This window comes from Arctopsyche grandis, chromosome 6 (assembly GCF_051622035.1).
Source record: "Arctopsyche grandis isolate Sample6627 chromosome 6, ASM5162203v2, whole genome shotgun sequence".
Taxonomy (NCBI): domain Eukaryota; kingdom Metazoa; phylum Arthropoda; class Insecta; order Trichoptera; family Hydropsychidae; genus Arctopsyche; species Arctopsyche grandis.
Window position 1 is genome coordinate 33608878 of NC_135360.1, and position 18350 is coordinate 33627227.

The window sequence follows — 18350 nt, forward strand, 5'->3', positions numbered from 1 at the left end:
CTGCATGTGTATATTTAATATGTATTTACAGACAAATAATATATGTAGATATATATGAATTCTGTTTTCCTTAAATATTGACAATTCACATAAAATACATGGATCATAATTAACGATGATTTCATTCGCGGAAATACTTAAAAATCATCATTTCCTGGCACACACGAACTATACCTGCTATAAGCAAGTACAAGATTAATTACACATTCGCGATCTTTTTTTCGCACGTTTTCACCCATTGTTTCGTTCACACGTTGAGAAAACCATAAATATTATTAATAAATAAAGTATTTTCACATAATGTGCATACATAGAACACATTAAAAATTACGATTTATACAATTACATATGTATATAATCGACTTTTTCTTCATTTGCACGGTTTCAACATTTCGGATAAATCTTGTTATCAATCTTTAACAACTTTAATGAAATTTTGCATAAGATTCCCGATGACAATTCAATTAAAAATTTAATTGAAGACTATACAAACGAGGGACCATTTTAAATTACAAATCGACTCGCATGTAGATTTCGATCAATTTTAATATAAAAAATGTAACCAGAGGCGTTGTGCAACTTTGATTACGAATCGAACCGATTTGACGATTCATTTCGCGCTGATCTCCGCAGATTTTGCAACACAACCCAATATATAAGTCAAACGCATTCGCATAAGTCATTTTAGAGTTTCGAAACTATTTTCGAATGTCTCTCTCTCTCTCTTTGCATCGCCAAATTGCTTCTACATAATTCGACCATTTTTCACCAGCTTTTCTGATTTATAGCCGATACCAAATTCGTGTCACGGTTCAAAACAATCATCACCATACGAAACGTTTTATTTATTGAACCGGTTGAATGTTTGTACACATCGAACATATTATACGTGAATTATACCTACAGCAAAATATCCCATAAATAATGTTAATTTGTGTAATCCGCCATTTGATTGTGGCGATCTTCAATCGTTCTACATATACAACTTTATATGACATACAATCAATTTCAATATACATCATATTATAGCATAGATATGTCGAGATACAAATTCAGTTAACCCTCCCTCGCCGAAGAGGGGTGGGGCAAGTGCCCCAATTTTTACGTTTTTTTTAATGATTATGTGGTCTTCAAAGCTATACACCCTATATTTCTTGTATTTCTAAAATGAACTACAACAAATTTCTTTTAATAGATTTTGTATGATTTAGAAAAGGGGTACATCGTAAAAAAATACATTTCTACGTTCGAAAGTATAATTTAAAGGCGATAGCGATAAGTCATGTTTTCGACTATTCGTTTGCATATTCTTGTTGATCGATGAATTCATGCGAGAGAAAGAGACAGCTATATTTTCGTAAGATATTGTTTTCGTCGCTTTTGGCGCGTGGCTAACGAGTCATGCAGTCGCCTGTTGGCCTTACCTATGTGCATTTGTGTGTTGATGCTTGTCATTATTTTTTAATACAAAAATAGTCAAAAACATGCTATAGGACTAAAACTTTTTTATGTTGATGTATAAAATGATTAATAAAATACACATTGAACCCATTTGTATTGAGAAAAGCTGTATTTTGATTAAAAAATACTGGGGTCTTACTCAACACCGGTTCGAAATTCGCGTGTTTCGTTTATGTTTAATGTACGTACATATTTATGAAACAAGACTGAAACTTTACCGTGTTCTGGTTCTTTCAACAATGACATGTCGTGCGCCATGAACTGCCCCCAAAACATAGCGTTTATGGTCCACAGGTTATTTTCCACGGTTCAAAAATTTATAGAATTATCATGCGATAGCTCACTAAAACAAAAGTTTCAAAATGAAACCATAATAAAATTTTGGATGAATCTTAGTGGAGAGTATGAATCTTTGTATTGCAAAGCAATGCAAGTGTTTCTACCGTTTGTAACGTCTTATTTATGCGAAACGGGCTTTTTGGCACTAGCTGCAATGAAAACCAAATATCGAGCCAGGTCAATAGTTGAAAAGGAGTTACGAGTGGCACTCTCCATATTGTCCCCAAGATTTGATAAACTTTGTGCCAATAAACAACAACATCATTCGCATTAAATTTTGATGTGTTAGATGTATGTAGTTTAATTAGTAATTTAATATAATAATAAATATACGTGTTCGTATATATTTATGTTATAGCAAAACCATTTTATTATTCTGTCTATTGTAGTGTTCAGTATTTTTTTTTAATAAAGGTTTATTATTTAAAACGCGTCTATATTATTATATATATTAAAAAATAAAAGGTAGGGAGGCGCGGAAAAAAAAATTTTTTTAGGGAGGCGTAGTAGCATAAAGTTTGGAAACCGCTGCTGTAGAGGATTATAAGGGATGAATGGAGATGTAATCGAGAGGCTTTCATCCAGCAATGGATGGTATTGATGGTTAATAATGATAAATACCTGAATATGGATTAGTAGCTTAGTTTCAAAGTGTTTTTTTTTTATCCGTTTTTAAATATCAAAAATAGATTTATTTATTTCGTTATAAGGTCACTTATCGCCATAAATTAACGTCCAAAACTCAATTATCAAAATTGTATAATGGCTTTGTAATCTACGGCATTCGGTTAACGACTCTTAATCCGGTAATAATCAAATGCGGAAAATCGCTCGTCGTTCAATAATTAACGACTTTCTTCTCTTTTTTTTCATTATTTTATTATTCTGTGTATTCAGGAAATCCTACTGTTTAACAAGCATAGTGCATTCTTCAATGGACGCATAAAAATGTTTACGATGAGAATATGGATGTGACTACGAGAAACGATGCAGTAGTTGGCCGTGTCAAGATTTTTGGTATTATCAAGTAGCTTTTGAGCTTGCGATGGTGCTCCTGTTAATTCGTAACTAATAACATAGTGTAGGAATATAGCATGACTTGGGCTATTCCGAATCAAAACTAGTGATCTCATATATTTCACAACAATACTAGTCTTACGATGGCATCATCATCACTCCTGTAAAAACATCCAGAACTAATCTTGCCAGGAATTACCTTCGCTACTAGAGGGAAACGACCCAGCAGAGCGAATCTCGCCTGGAATTATCCTCGCTACTTGTGGGCAACGTCACATTTATTTATTTATATATATTTTAGCTATCAAGCTAATTTAAAGATACATCTTAATTATTATACTTAACTCTAAAATTTATAATTAACTTATATGTACTGTCCCTCACAGAGGTGTCTCTTCGCACCTCGCAGGAATGCATCCATGTTTTTAGCAGACCTGATGCACTCAGGGAGGGCATTATACATGAGCACACCCCTGTGAAAAACACCCCCAGCCGTCTTATTCTTTCTTACTCTACTTACAACTAGTTTGTCCTTATTTCTAGTATAAAAACTATGTTTATCTCTATTCCTTATTATATAATCATCAAAATACTTAGGTAATAACTTATGATCTAACTTATAAACAAAAGACAATGTACTAATATTTAGACTAATTCTAATACTCATCCATCCTAATTCATCTAACTATTCCAGAAGAAAGAGTTCATCGCTCGATCGTTAGCCAGCAGCATAGCTCGTTCGTTAAGCTTCTGCCTAACACCGAGAGACGCCGGGTTCGATCCCATGAGCTGACCTCGATTGAAAAGAAATTTTCTGAGTATATCTGTAGTGCTGTTGGTCAAACCTGGATATTTGTGACTCCTGGTCGATCGTTTCCTATCAGAGTTTGCCAATTTTCTCTGATTTCATTGTTGAAACGGTTCCCGATTAAAAATTGGCTAAAATCCTTCCTACCTACTATGTCACCACTATTTGAGTAAGATTAATGTTCAATAAAATGTATGTACAATTCATAGATGTCTCGTTAATTTTCGAGTTTTCAGTGTTTCGTAATTAAGCGACGTGTATAATAAAAATGCTATATTGTTTGTAATTGGCCAGGAAGACGCATTGGGGTTTATCTGTAAGGCCTTCCTGGTATAAAATGTAATAAAATAATAATAAAACGAACGAAACCCAGTAGTGATGTCATCATGCAACTACGACACGTGTCCTGAAGACAAAGATAAATGTATATAAACCAACGACCCAGCAGAACTAATCTCGCCTGGAATTATCATCGCTACTCGACGGCAACGTCCCCTTGTGACTATTCCAGAAGATCATCGTTCATCGCTCATAGTTCATCGCTCGTTCGTAAAACGAGCGAAATCCAGCAGTGATGTCATAATGCAAATACGACACTTGACCTGAAGACAAAGACATCTGCACACGGCACGCATCGATCCACAATGTATATAAACCGACGCCCCAGCTCCAGACGCCAGAGTGAACCTTTGGAGTTCAGCCAGCTCACTTCTCCGAAGCTCAATTTCTTCGTACATACAATCACCATGTAGTCCCATCGCATCAAATTCAAAATTTTCGCACGCAGAGCATTCCACAGCCAAGTTGGGGGAAGGGGGAATCCGTATTCTAGAATCTAGATCTAACATCCGACTAATTACCGTTGTTAAACAAAAGCGATGTCGATTATAAATCTAAACGGTCGACCAGTCAGGGTCGAGAAGGCTTTCGAGGTGACGAAACGCGATTTCGACACTGTTGTCCTGGAATTGAACGAGGAAAAAAATTTGACCGCTTGTGTTGCGCAAGATATTGCGTGATGCGAAATGTGCCCAGGAAGCGTAACTTACGCCGGAAGGACGACTCCAATAATACGACAAGCTTTTTCAATCGGAAAACTGTGTGCATCTTTGAACATTGCCGGCCGGTTTTCCTTCTCTAAGGTCACCAATGGAATGCAAACAATCAATGTCGAGAATAAGTAGTCTTAATTCAAATAACACGTCGCTTATTAATTGAGTTGAGATATGTTGAATATTGATATGAAGATTTGACTAATCAACAAACGTGGTCGTTTCTCAGCAATAATACCTACATATATGTATGTATCTCTAATATATAATTTCCAAAGAGACTTTGTATGTATGTGTGTATTGTTAGTTCGAAAATCCGTGACATCATCGATTTATTTTTTTTCGATTCATAGGCGCCGATTCGATTTTTTTTTCGATTCAAAGGATTTGAAGTCCCCGAGGGCGAAGGCTCCAAAGGCGCAGCCGCTAAGGTCGAAGGTTCCATGGGGAAGGTGCCGGATTCTGGTATATATATATTTTCGAAAGAGACTTATTATATATGATTGTTTGTTCGTGACAGTCAATTTAATAAAAAAAAAACAAATGAATATTCAAATAAATTTATATAAAATAAAATAAAATAAAATAAAAATAAATAAAATGTTTACTATGAGATTAGTCATGTTTAAGCGATTTATATTACAAATGCCGAGCGAAGCCAGGTAAAACCACTAGTAATATATAATTTCGAAAGAGACTTTGTAAATATGTATGTAAGTATTTTTGGTTGGAAACGTCGAAAAAAAGTAAAGTTTCTATGATGACGATTCGATCGGGTGAAAACTATTTTTCTTCGAATCAAATAAATTTAATAAAAAAACAAATGAATATTTACTATTAGATTCGCCATGTTTACGCTGTTTATATTACAAACACTGAGCGAAGCCGGGTAAAACAACTAATATAATATATTTATAATACTAGCATCACTCGTACAAACCTATTGAACAATTTTATGTTTGTTATAAATAACTAGTGATGTACCCGATGAAATATCATCGCATGTGTGTTGGCATATTAAGTTATTTTATATTATTTTTTTCAAATACCTTTTAAATATATTCAATTTAATATTCATATTTAATTGTTTAATATGAAAAAATAAATGGTAAACACTACCTACCTAGCAATATATAAACAATATAAAACACCATAGAAAAAATTATTAATTAAATAAATTTTCAATAGATGGCAGTAAACGCTCAGAGAGATAGCGCCATCTATTTGCCTAGGGGAAACCTTGGTAGCAAATAGTATATATAGAAGCTTTTTTCTTTTGTTATTATTTTTTTTATTTTACATACATATGTAGATTTATACCAGGAATGCTTGACAGGAAGATCCCAATGCGCCTTCTTGGGCTATTAATTACAAATAATGCAGCATTTTTATTATTACATAGATCACTGTATTTCCAGAAGCTGAAGAACACGAAATAACAATTATTTAATTAATTACAGAATAAATCTATTGAGACATCTATGGATTTAGATTTTGTACATAATTTTTACAAATTATACACACAATAAATACAGAAGATTTGTAACAACAGGAAAGATGATTTTTTGCCAATTTTAAGGAACCGTTTCTACAATGATCAGATAAGATTGGCAAACTCTGATAAGCACCGATCGATTTGGAGTCACAAAACCCCCAAATCTAACCAGCAGTATAGCGGATCGAACCCACTGATCACTTGGTGCTAAACATATACGCTACCGTTAAGCCATACTGCTGGCATATGTATGATACGTTTTGTTGGCAGTGGTTTAGCTGTGATGTACATATGTATGTCGAATCGAAACGACTATTAGTACGCCGAGCGTTATCCCAGACAGATAGACAAGACAGAATAGCGATATTTTATATATGATGATGATCGGAAAGGACGTAAAGTGGTAGCCACTAACATGATCGAATGGCGACCCAAACTCGACCATGTCGTAGAACCCCTACAATATCAGCAGCGTGGATAAGTGGTTACCTTAGTATGCTTTCGAGCAGAGTGGTCACGGGTTCGAATCCCACTAGAGTCCCGCTGCTGGCTAGACCTTGGTTTGTGACTCCAGGTCGATCGTTTCTTATCAGAGTTTGCCAATTTTTCCGATTTTCATTGAAACGGTTCCTGTAAAATTGACTTCTCCTCCCTATCTCTCTAGCTAATCTCAAGTTATTCAGCGTCTTGAAGTTCGCCAGTTTGATTATAAAATGCTGCAAAAATTTCTCCATAGATGTCACTGTGGATGTTTGTATGAATTCTGATTGTATAAAAATGCTTCTGTATATTGATTGATTGTAATGTATCTGTCTAAGTGCACTCGTCGCTTTGGAGCGATTTATAAAGGCGAGTTTTTGTGTTCTATGAAATAAAAGAAAATATAATATTTAAAATTAATGATGACAATCAATTTGCATAGTATAAAATCAAACTCGAGTATTATTTATTCATGATTTATTTACTTTCATATATTGAAACGTTAACTTAAGCCTACATACAGAGTGACTAATATCACAAATTCGTCCTGTAATCACAACAGAAATTGTTCACACACTAAATAAAAACCTGCATACGTATTGAATAATTTGTAATTATTTAAACATAACTTAACATCTAAATATGACGCGTAAATCTAATATGAACACACGACATTTGTTCAGTCTTATATTTCACATGAACTTTCAACCGTATTAACTTCAACAAATACACATACAAATTTGACGCTCCCTCCGACACTATTATATGTATATAACTATTAAATTATATATAACAAAAAAAAAAACATAAATTCAAGTTCATGTACTTGAAATGAATAAATTAAATTTTGATTCATACTATATAGTATATTAATTTCACGACGAATCAAAATTTAACAAAAAAACAAAAAACATTTACAGATTCATAATTGACAATTTGAAGATTCGGATAAATACTGTTATTGTTTTATGGCAAAAAATATATATACGCCGATCAAACGATGAAGCTTTCATCAGTTTGTCTGCATAAATACCCATAATATTTAAGGGCTGAAAACCAGACTGGTACAAGTGACATATTTAAAAAAATCTGGTTTAAGAGCTAAAATAATAGCATTTCATATATACTATTATTTTAGCACTTCAACCAGATTTTTTTAAAAATGTCACTTGTACCAGTCTGGTTTTCAGCCCGTCATATATGACTAGAATTAAGTATTGTGCTTCATCCATTTGCCGACGTTTCTTTTCGTTCTCGTCAAGATATCAGGCTTGTGTCGAGGATCTTGCCATGCTGCTAAATTCATACGCTTTATAGCATTACCTTCACAAGACACGTACTCATTGCTAAAACAATACAAAAGTAGGGTTATACACACTCAAACAAAATGGAGTTCACATAATCTTAAAAAAACTAACCTCAAATCTGCCATTTTGAATACATTTCTCGGCAAAGTCATAATTTCCGGAACATTGTCGCATATAATGCGAGCTAAACTCGATTTTTTTATTTGTTCCAATTGCTGTTGAGTGAATGGCTCCGGTTGTTCGATGTTGGTGTAAAAATAACGATCTCCGGATCGGGTTCGACGCATTTGTTCTCCTATAAAACACCGACGAGATGCAATTAATACCCATGTTAAAACATACATACACCAAATCAAACAATATACTAACTAAGTAAACAAGAGAATGTGGGACCCAAGAATGTTCCGTTACGCGGTTGTTCCGCTAAAGCTCCGACTATCAAATCAACATCATGAGCGTGAACGTATAATCTTCTCAACTGTACAATAGTCTAAAAATAAATCGTTTCATAAATAAAACAGTCTAAACAAATAAATTTAAAACATAATTATATTATTATACCTTATCGGGAATAGCATCGGCAAAGTCATCAAAGTCTTTGACGGGATTGAGTTTACACTCTTCTCTAAATTGATAATACGCTGGAATACCATGATCTCTTCCTCTTTGAATATCCATACTGAGTATGTCTAAGCCTATTCGTTTCCCCTTAGAACTGTACAATTGTTGAATAATCTGAAAATAAACATACAATTGATCAACTCTCCAATATTGGCTATTGTAAAAACATGCACACATTCAATTACAACTCACATCATCGACAAAATGGAGATCCATACTCTGACTGCGTTGACTGACCATCCCCCGAACGAGCTGATCGAATTTATTGAGCACTATAGCCGGCCTGTTGAAGTGATCCGCCAATTCGTCAGTCCCATTGACAGTCCCATCTTCTTCGACGAAATGAATAGTACCGTCGAGTAGGGAATTGTAGAACCGAAGTCCGGCCGTTGCCAGACTATTTGTAACTGAAGGATCCACATCAGGACTGTATCCGACATCGTACGGTTTGATTCTCTCGTCAAAAGCAGTACCTGCACAACGAAACATACCTCAATGAAAATCATGAGCTTAAAATATACAGTAGTATCATCCAATAACCAAATGGCTAATGCCAAATTAACCCTTTGCCCGCGGCAATAAATATAGCGAACAAGCCATATACGCGGCACCTTTTTCGCGAATTTGGCAATCAAGTTTTTGACCTTAAATACAGATTTTAATATTTACTCAAGTAACCAGATATGTTAATTAACACATAAAGTATTATTTTAAACAATAAAATACATAATATATCTCGTAGTTTTGGCTTAATTGTCAAATAATCATTATTCATACAATTGAGACGTATCGTCGCCATTGTTCAACAGACGTGACGTCACATAAACGAGGTTTCAGTATGGTTCGACAAAACCACTAATTTTGACTGGTATATATTCATTTTAAGCAAATTTAATAGATGGCATTCAACTCTCAGTAATATATTCAACCAATTTTAAACCTTAAAACAGTTGAAATAGGCGCATATAAGGCTCAAAATCCCGTGCAAAGTTCAGAAATTCTATGGAAGACAGCCGCGCTACATACTTGTCGCGCAAAGCTTCCATAGAAGACGGCTGCGGGCAAACGGTTAAACAATCACCATAACAAACTCACCGACTAATTCAGGCAGCCATTGTGTATAAGTTATGTGCTGCAATTGAGCAACGACGATCCTTCTGGACTCTTGGTACAGCATCTCGTCTCCCCAGGTTGGATTCAAATCGGCCAAAGCACGCGCTATGCGGTTGTGTTCCCTCATCCATAATGTATGCATAGCGGTCAAGTGAGGATGGATATTGGCACGAACATCACCTTTTGACATTATAAAACGTATTAAAACGATGAAAACATTACTTCCATGTAATAGATGTGTATTATTAAGTGACATACCTGATTTGAAACATGTATCGTCGTCGCTGTCCAATTGGCACTTTTCTCTCCGTTCGGATCTGTCGATCAATGGTAAAAATACACCTTGAGATGATTCTTCCACTTTCATCAGCCCACCACTCTTATCTCGAAGAGATTTAGCTGCCTTAATACTGCTGCCGTAGATTTGAGAGCCATCCAGGAAGTGAGAAGCTTGATTCATCTGAATTATAACATAAAAAAATATAAAATTTACATATTTTGAATGTTGACAAATATCAGAGCGCTCTTCTATACATGTAGCGATATCGTGATTATACACAAATAAAAAGATAGTTTTAATTATTTTCAACCATAACATATCTAACTATCGTTTTTCTATGACATATCTTGAGCATCACTAGCAATGTTTATTTTATTTCAAATTGGAACACAACATTACAGATATCCCTCTAATTTATCACTAAATTAGCCTGACAAGGTCAAATTTAGATCAATCAGTACTTTCCTTTATTTTTTTTATCAGAAAACATTGTACATAGAACCAAAGACACACTATTAATAACTAGATAAGGATTTCTCAAAAATTTTCTTCCACAGAACACTTTGATGATTCGAAAATTCTCACAAAACGTCTGGGATATTTTATAGGTTAGGCATTTATAAATTAAGTACATTGAAACTATTTCAGGCTTTGATGAATTTTTCATGGAACATAGTTTGAGTAACCCAATATCCAAAGATAAAGTAACCAAATATTTCTAGTTTGGAAATAATTTTTATAAATATAATAGAAAGTGTGTTTGTATCTTTGTATGTTTGTCAACTAGTACATTTTTTTTACATACATATATACCAGGAAGGCCTAACAGGTAAACCCCAATGAGCCTTCCTGGCCAATTACAAACAATGCAGAATTTTTATTAAATAAGAAGTTGAATTACGACACTAAAAAACTCGAAATTAACGAGAAATCTATGAATATTCGTACATAAATCATACTCAAATAGTATTGGGTAGGATGGATTTTTATACCAATTTAATAGAGGAACCGTTTCAACAATGAAATCAGAAAAATCGGCAAACTCTGATAGGAAACGATCGACTTGGAGTCACGAATATCCAAGTCTGACCAGCAGCATTACAGATAAATTAGTTTCAATCGAGGTCAACTCACGGGATCGAACCCCATTGGGCAAAAGTCCAACTACTGAGCCATGCTGCTAGCTTATTTACATCAATCAATCCATTTTCAATATCAACATAAATATATATGTATGTATATAAATAAAAATAAAAAAATTAAATGTGTCAGTCATATTATCGTGATCTTATTACAATCCGGTTTCATGTTTACCTGTTCGGCTGCACCGAAAGTGCAATCGCTTCTGAGTGTTGTAACAGATCTAGTATACGTCAGACAAGAGACCCAGTGTGACCCGTAGAACGGATCTTTGCGCGATACGCTCAAAGGTAAACAACTGGGATGCTGATATCTCGGGGCGAGCATTCGACCTGAACGATCACAGCAAGCGATAGAATTCGACGAATGAACTGAAAGCACAAAAATACACTAAACAACAGCCCACACGAGGATCAATACATTATGATGGCAATGCAAATAGTTCTCACCCATTTTCCTCACTGGTACGTGGACGAGATCGTGTTCGAGGAATTGTGTCCATTGCATCAGGGCCAGGGAGTGTTTAGTGTCGGGGATGTTGATATCAGCAGCCATCGACGAGCTGATAAGACGTGCCATCGGTAGAGCTTTGTTAGATATCGACACCCTCGGCTGCAAAAATTTAATACAATTGCTTGAAATAGGTCAAGATTGAACGTTTGTATGGATTGTGGATTTTTGTTATTTACTTCATCGATTCCATCAGCGTATTTAGGATGAAAAAGTCTCTTCAAACCGGTGAGAGCTTGTCCCCAAGCTCCTCGTTTGAGATTGTTACATGATCCGTCGTATGTGCGATACTTTTTCGAAATGCTACACAGCGGCTGTTGAAATGAAGTACACTTCTTTCCTATATCCGTGTTCTGAAGACTGAATGTGCCGATATAGCTGGCGCACTCTTCGTCCGGAATTCCAAATCTAAAAAAATCAATATAAAATTAAGAGTAATTTTACAGTTTTATAATAATTTGGTACTTGTTTATGTAATATATCAGCATCACACTGACTAGACGAACTGCTGTAACAAAAAACCTACTTACATTTGAGAGGTTTTTTGATACAGCATTTTCAGAGAGTGGCACTGTTATATCAGACAAGTAGCGATATTTTTTTTAATATTACGAAAAGATAAACTAGACACAGATAATTGCATTATATATAAGAAAGTGATAAATTCTTGTATGATAAATTAATTTGATATTTACTTTATATATACTAATAATTGAATTCAAATTTTTAATTATGATAAAATTGAAATTCTACAAGAAAAATTCAAACCGAACTCATTATCAGTATTAATAGTAGAGAACAGCATATTTAATACACCATTAAGTTTATTCACTCACGTTTTCTGATATTTTATAGTTAACAAAGTTAAAATGAAAACTGTAAATTTGCATAACGGACAAATAAACAAGTATATTTATATATTGAGTCAATAAAAAACAGTGAATAAAGTTCCTTGTGTGATAAATATCATTAAATTTTAGCAATATTCTGTTGTATAATGTAATTTTGCACTTTTTAAAACATCTGGTAAGGCTGATAGTCCGTTATATGTATTAATAAACCACATATTTCCCGTTACTAAGATAACACAAAATACTAACCTTTCACAATGAGCATGAGACAGATACGCCGAAGCTTTGGTAACAGTCCACGACAGTCGTTGCAGGGTATTGGCATCATCCGACGGATATCCAACAATGAGCTGACCGTGTTCGGGACTACCCAACTCGGCGTGTATCCTCGATCCTTCCAAATTCTTCTCCAAACGTTTGAGTGCGTCAATGGACATCTGTGCAAATCTCAACGACTCATTAAAATGCTTATCTTTAATAGCAGGCAATTTCTTCAATATAGCGGAGCTCGGAAACGGATAATCGTACGTCGGCGGCGGAAACATCGCACCTATAATACAAAACGTTGGATACAGTCCAAATATTTCGTTGATTAAAAGTATTTTTAATTTGCTTTAAAGCTTACCAGTCGTTATGAAGTTAATCGAGTACGGCATGACGACTCCTCCGTAAGTTATTCCGGCCCATAGGACTAAAGTGAGAACTACAACCCTCATCACTTCTTCGACAATCCTAAAACGATACCAAAATAAAGTAAATAAACAAACTATCGAGCACTTCACAACGATAAAGTCGAATCGCTACTGAAACAAGTACAAAGACAACACATAGATAAATTTGAATATATTCGATTCACGCCTCGTTTCAATTCAAAACTTGCATACAAACAAGCCGCTTATCACAATAATTATTATTATAATATAAAATAGAATCAAGGAAGAGATTCTGAGACTGCATTCAATTTAAATAAATAATAGATATAAAAAAATGTCAAGTTCATTCAAAATGTATTTTTTTTTTGCATACGCCCCAATTCGTATTGACTTTTGGACCTGTTATCAAAAAATAGTTCAAAAATGTCATTGCTTCAGTTTAAAGTTTATCTATTATCCCTTCAGTTTTATACAAATTATCAAAAGAGTAACTCACTTGAATTGGACAAAAAAAAAACTACACAGAGTGTAGGAATCCCGTCGGAGGCTGGTCTCTTTGTGACGAGCCGTTCCAAGATAACCCCGTTTAATATACACCGATGATGTTGTTTACTAATTTATAATCGATCGATACGGAGAGAGTAGCACAATACATACAAATTAAAGTTTTCGGTAGACACATTCCAAAGTATACAAATCTGTTTACGGGAAAACCATCAACTGCATATTTTAATGCAAATATTCACAGACGAACAAAGACTGTTATGCTGTTGTTGGAAGGATGACTCAAATTTAACATGATTGCATTCATTCACAATGCAATTCAATAAGTGACATAGCTCATATGCCAACGGTGATCAATTATGCAACAGTCTAAGGACTGCAGTATTGAATTAAACTTTGAACTGCTATAAATGACGGTGGTAATTGACATTCAATGAAGTGCTAAGTGTATTTTTTTGGCTTCAGTCAGGTATATGAAAGTTACAATATTTTTGAAAGATATATTACAATGTAATATTATCATTATACAAGGATTTTGAGCAGTTTTGAATGTGAGGTGAGTACATACATACATATGTGTATGTAGCGGTGTCATTCAATGTCCGTAACAATGGGTTTCCAATAACAAATTCCACCAAATTTGATATACTATCTCAAAGCACACTAACGTAGAACCTCAGTGGGTTTTGGAAGGGCTCGGAGCTCTGAATCAGAGGACTCCTATACAAAAACAATTAGTGAATATTTGTCCAACGATATAATATGGAATACCTGGCTTTGTATTACAAATTGATCTATGGCTATTAGTGCTGTATAGAAATGACTATAGCAAAGTTATTTCGGGGATTATTAATGATCAAATTACTATGTTACAAAGACCCAAGAACACATTACTTTGTTTTAACTTTTTTTATAATTGATGGCAATTCAAAAATAACATTGAAAGCAATCGAAAGTATATATTTGAAGATATTTAACAATAGTTTTCTGTATAACTTTCAGTAAGTATTTCCGGAATTACAGAACTGCGTATATATACATAATACATATGATGGTATATCGTAGTTGTTTATCATGATTTTATTAGTAATTGTATGTATGTATGCTAGTCGTTTGTAATATGAGTATTCAGCAAAACAACAATTGTCCGCGAACAAACATGGTGATAAACATGCCAATTTGCAATTTAACACACGATAATAAGCAATGCATTATGTATGTTATAGAATTTTTAAAGACTTGACGTCGTCGTAAGAAATTAATGTTAACAAACAACAACATATTATAAATTATTATTATGTGATGTAATTATTACATTTTTAATTAAGTTTGAGAGTTCTTTGAATTCAAACTGATAAACACTAGTAAGAAATATCTGAAAATACATTATATGTGATAAGGATACGTAAGTTGTAAATGTTACGAGTAAACAAACATCATGAAATGAGTTTGTATTTTTATGATGCTAATAAAATAATCGAAAAATTTCACAATTGCAACAACTATAAAGCGGTACAAGAATTGGATAAAATTATAAATAAATGAGATTATCGAAGATAAAGTATCGAATATTAAACAAAAACAATGTAAAAGGTTTAAATAATATTAAGTAGGTAAATCATTGTCTTGATAAATGTGTTGATAAATTTATCTTATCTTACAAATGTTCATTTACAGAACTTTAAATTGAATTTTATTGAGGTTTAAATTGAATTTTACTGAGTTATAAAATAAAAACTTAAATTATGTACATACATATATAATATACTAAAAAAATTGACAGTTAATATTAACGGTAGTATTCAGTTTAAACGATAATGAAATGCTTTATTGTAGAGGTGGCCATGCGGGTTTTTTTTAACGTAGTTCATTTTTCCAGTGTTATTTTTTTTCTATATATGCAGGGGTTTTCAATATGAACTTAAATTAAAATAAATAAACAAGTACTATGTATTGTAATAAAATAAATCAATACCAATGTAAATATTTTCGTTTTAAATATTTTAGATAAGATCTATCGTTTCCTTTTTCTCTTTGACGGGGAGGTTTATTTAACGACATTTGTCAGTCCATCTGTAGTAAACATTATTTCCTGTTTTTAACTATTCAGCTCCTTTGAGAGTAATATTTGTCAATAAAATGAACATCTATGTAGGCAGCTAAATAATGTCTTGCTTAGAGAAATAAAAAGTATTTAGTTAACAGCAATTTCATACAAAAATAGTCTCAATGAATGAGCATAGCAGGTACTAATATACCATAAGTATTCATTGCAGTTATTTCCTTTCGAAAGATGTCAGAATAATATCAATTTCTTGACTGGTATACGTTCTTTATAAGTTGAAAAAAAAAAGGTTTGCGTCGAAAATTTAAACTACGCCCAAAAAAACCCCCGTGGCGACTACTGCATTTTATTGCTTATATAATTTGAACCTAACATTTACCACAAAGGGGGCACAGAAGTATAAAAACATTAAAAAAAAAGAGTTATTTGTTGTTTATTCTGGGGATAAAAGGGCGCCTCATACAAAGTTATATTGACTTTCACCTACCCGAGCAATGCCAGGCAGTTCAGCTAGTTTCCAACATATTGTATGTATGTATAAAAGGCGACTTATATTATTGTGTTTCAATTTGTTGTAAAGGTATGTGATCACATTTAAGGTAAACTGTATAGGGGGGGTAAGATTTTTTTTGAAATGGTTATCCACAGCTACAAAAGTTTAGGAATCACTTCTCTAGAACCTTTGAATAAATAATAACGAAGGCATTTCTTTTTTAATTTCCAATGAGATTAATAAATTCTTATTGAAATTGTTAAAATGAGATAAAAAAAAAATCAGTACATGGCCATCGTATCAATAGTTACGTTTCATTGGAACTGTCAAAAAGGAAGATTGTGTTTGTTTACACGCATCAGATGGGGGAGGGTGGGGGCTGACCTTAGGTGATCGCAATGCTCGCAGGGGGGGGCTGCGGGGGCCGCGTCGGGGGCGCAGGCTTTGTGCGAGGGCGGAGGCACTCCTCGCACCGCTTTCTTCAAGGGTTCCCCTCCGGCGAGGACTCGTTTGAACAACATAGTAGCAGAAGCAGCACGCGCCGCTTGTCGTGATGCAGACGAGTTCGGGGTTGGGGTCGAGGTCGGGGGCGCGCGCTCGACGAATCTCTATGTCTCTGTCTCTGTCTCTCGTCAGGTGGAGCCCCACCTCGATCCATGAGTTCGCTGACAGTGAATGACTACCGAGCCGCCGATAACGGCCCTTTTCATTTCTACCTCTATCCGACTGGCCAGGCTAAACTAGACCTTATGTTCACTACTCATAAAGATCAATATCGTTTGAATATTTTTTTTAATTGCTCACACGGTACTTTATTGGTGTTCTCTTATCGCGTTGTTTTTATTATTTTTAAATTAAAATTGCGAATTATTCGCGACCGTAAAATGTATACGTTTGGTCGGCGACTTTATTTACGTTTCTTTTTTGAAATGTCATTGGGCGCCCTTGAAATATATAGATTACATTTTGTCAGTGTTTAGACTTTGTTTCCATTCGCATTAAATTGTGGTAATTTCAATACATGTACATACATATATGTAGGGCTTTTTTCCATGTAACGCGGTAGAACGGCGTTCCGGCACCTTTTTGTCTCAGCATTTTTTACGAATATTCTATATAATATAATCTTTTCCAATAAAAAACTTGACAAGAATTGAGTTCCGGCACCTTTTTTTTCAAAAAAAATAAACCCTGCATACATGTATGTATATTGTGTTATAAATTTATAATTATAAATATTAATAAAAATATGTAATTCCAAAGGAATCTTATCAGATCATCAATTTTTCGCTTTTATCCAGATTTCAAACATGAATTGATTTTAATCGGTAAAATTTAATAATTATAATATATTACTTTTGATCTACAAAGACATTCCTCATGCTTTGGAGAACGTTTGAATGGGTACATATGTACATACATAGTTCAAATTTATTTACTAACATAACACGGCATATTTTTTAAACCACCCAGGAAAATATCTTAAATAAAAACAAACATAACTTACAGCTTTACATTATTTACAATCTATGTATACTAGAGCAAAAAAGCCAGGACACTTGTAAAATTTATTTATATACAACTTCCGTTGTTCTGAGACAAATCAATTCAACCTAAAATGGTTGTATCCATAAAAAGGAATTCAATCTTTCAACCCCACCACACATATATAGAACCAAACTGAAGCAGTTTGGCCTGAAAGGATGCGTAGACATACACGATGCATTTCCGATCCATCGCAAAGAGTGAACGCGCATCTGGATAAGTAATAAAAATGAGATATTGTTTAATGCCTCTTTAGCACTGATATATAAGAAAAGAAAACAAAATAGGCTAAAAAGTATAGACTTGATCAACAGACAAATTATATGTAAACAAGGGTAAGTTTGGTTCGGTGATAATTCCGCACAAAAGTCGTACGCCTCGCATACGTCATTAATATCTTGATCACGAAACATCGAAATCGGCATTCGAAAATTCCATTCATCGAGACTTACCCACGTGAACTATCATACTAACGAGAACTCGAGTGCCAGATATTCCGTATTCGCGATTTTCGTTTGCCGTTTGCGCGATCGCAATGTGCGAAATAATCCATTTACCATTTGGTACTTCCATATTGAAAAGCGCTTATAAATAGGTTTTTGAGCATTTTTTTCCT

The 18350-nt window shown here is 34.1% G+C and overlaps 1 protein-coding gene across 2 annotated transcripts; it reads right to left on the minus strand.

Annotated features, from left to right (window-relative positions):
• Positions 1-7123: 7123 nt before the first annotated feature.
• Positions 7124-16912, minus strand: LOC143912832 (salivary peroxidase/catechol oxidase-like). Of its 2 annotated transcripts, XM_077432254.1 has the most exons (14): positions 16574-16912; positions 13100-13206; positions 12724-13024; positions 11803-12031; positions 11563-11725; positions 11288-11484; positions 9952-10153; positions 9676-9873; positions 8773-9053; positions 8521-8694; positions 8329-8449; positions 8071-8254; positions 7858-7998; positions 7124-7713 (listed from the first exon to the last, which is right to left on the minus strand). In XM_077432254.1, the coding sequence occupies exons 1-13, from the start codon at positions 16708-16710 to the stop codon at positions 7863-7865; spliced, it is 2430 nt and encodes an 809-aa protein (XP_077288380.1). In that variant the 5' UTR covers positions 16711-16912; the 3' UTR covers positions 7124-7713; positions 7858-7862. The 2 variants fall into 2 exon arrangements, with proteins under 2 accessions (XP_077288380.1, XP_077288379.1); XM_077432253.1 differs by lacking the exon at positions 7124-7713 and having other exon boundaries at positions 7855-7998.
• Positions 16913-18350: the final 1438 nt, after the last annotated feature.

Coding starts and splice junctions, on each gene's coding strand:
- LOC143912832 (XM_077432254.1), bottom strand. CDS start 16,710: ATGTTGTTCAAACGAGTCCTCGCCGGAGGGGAACCCTTGAAGAAAGCG. Junction 11,485..11,562: donor CGTACCAGTGAGGAAAATGG/GTGAGAACTATT, acceptor TTGTGCTTTCAG/TTCATTCGTCGAATTCTATC. Junction 9,874..9,951: donor CGATACATGTTTCAAATCAG/GTATGTCACTTA, acceptor TAATGTCAAAAG/GTGATGTTCGTGCCAATATC.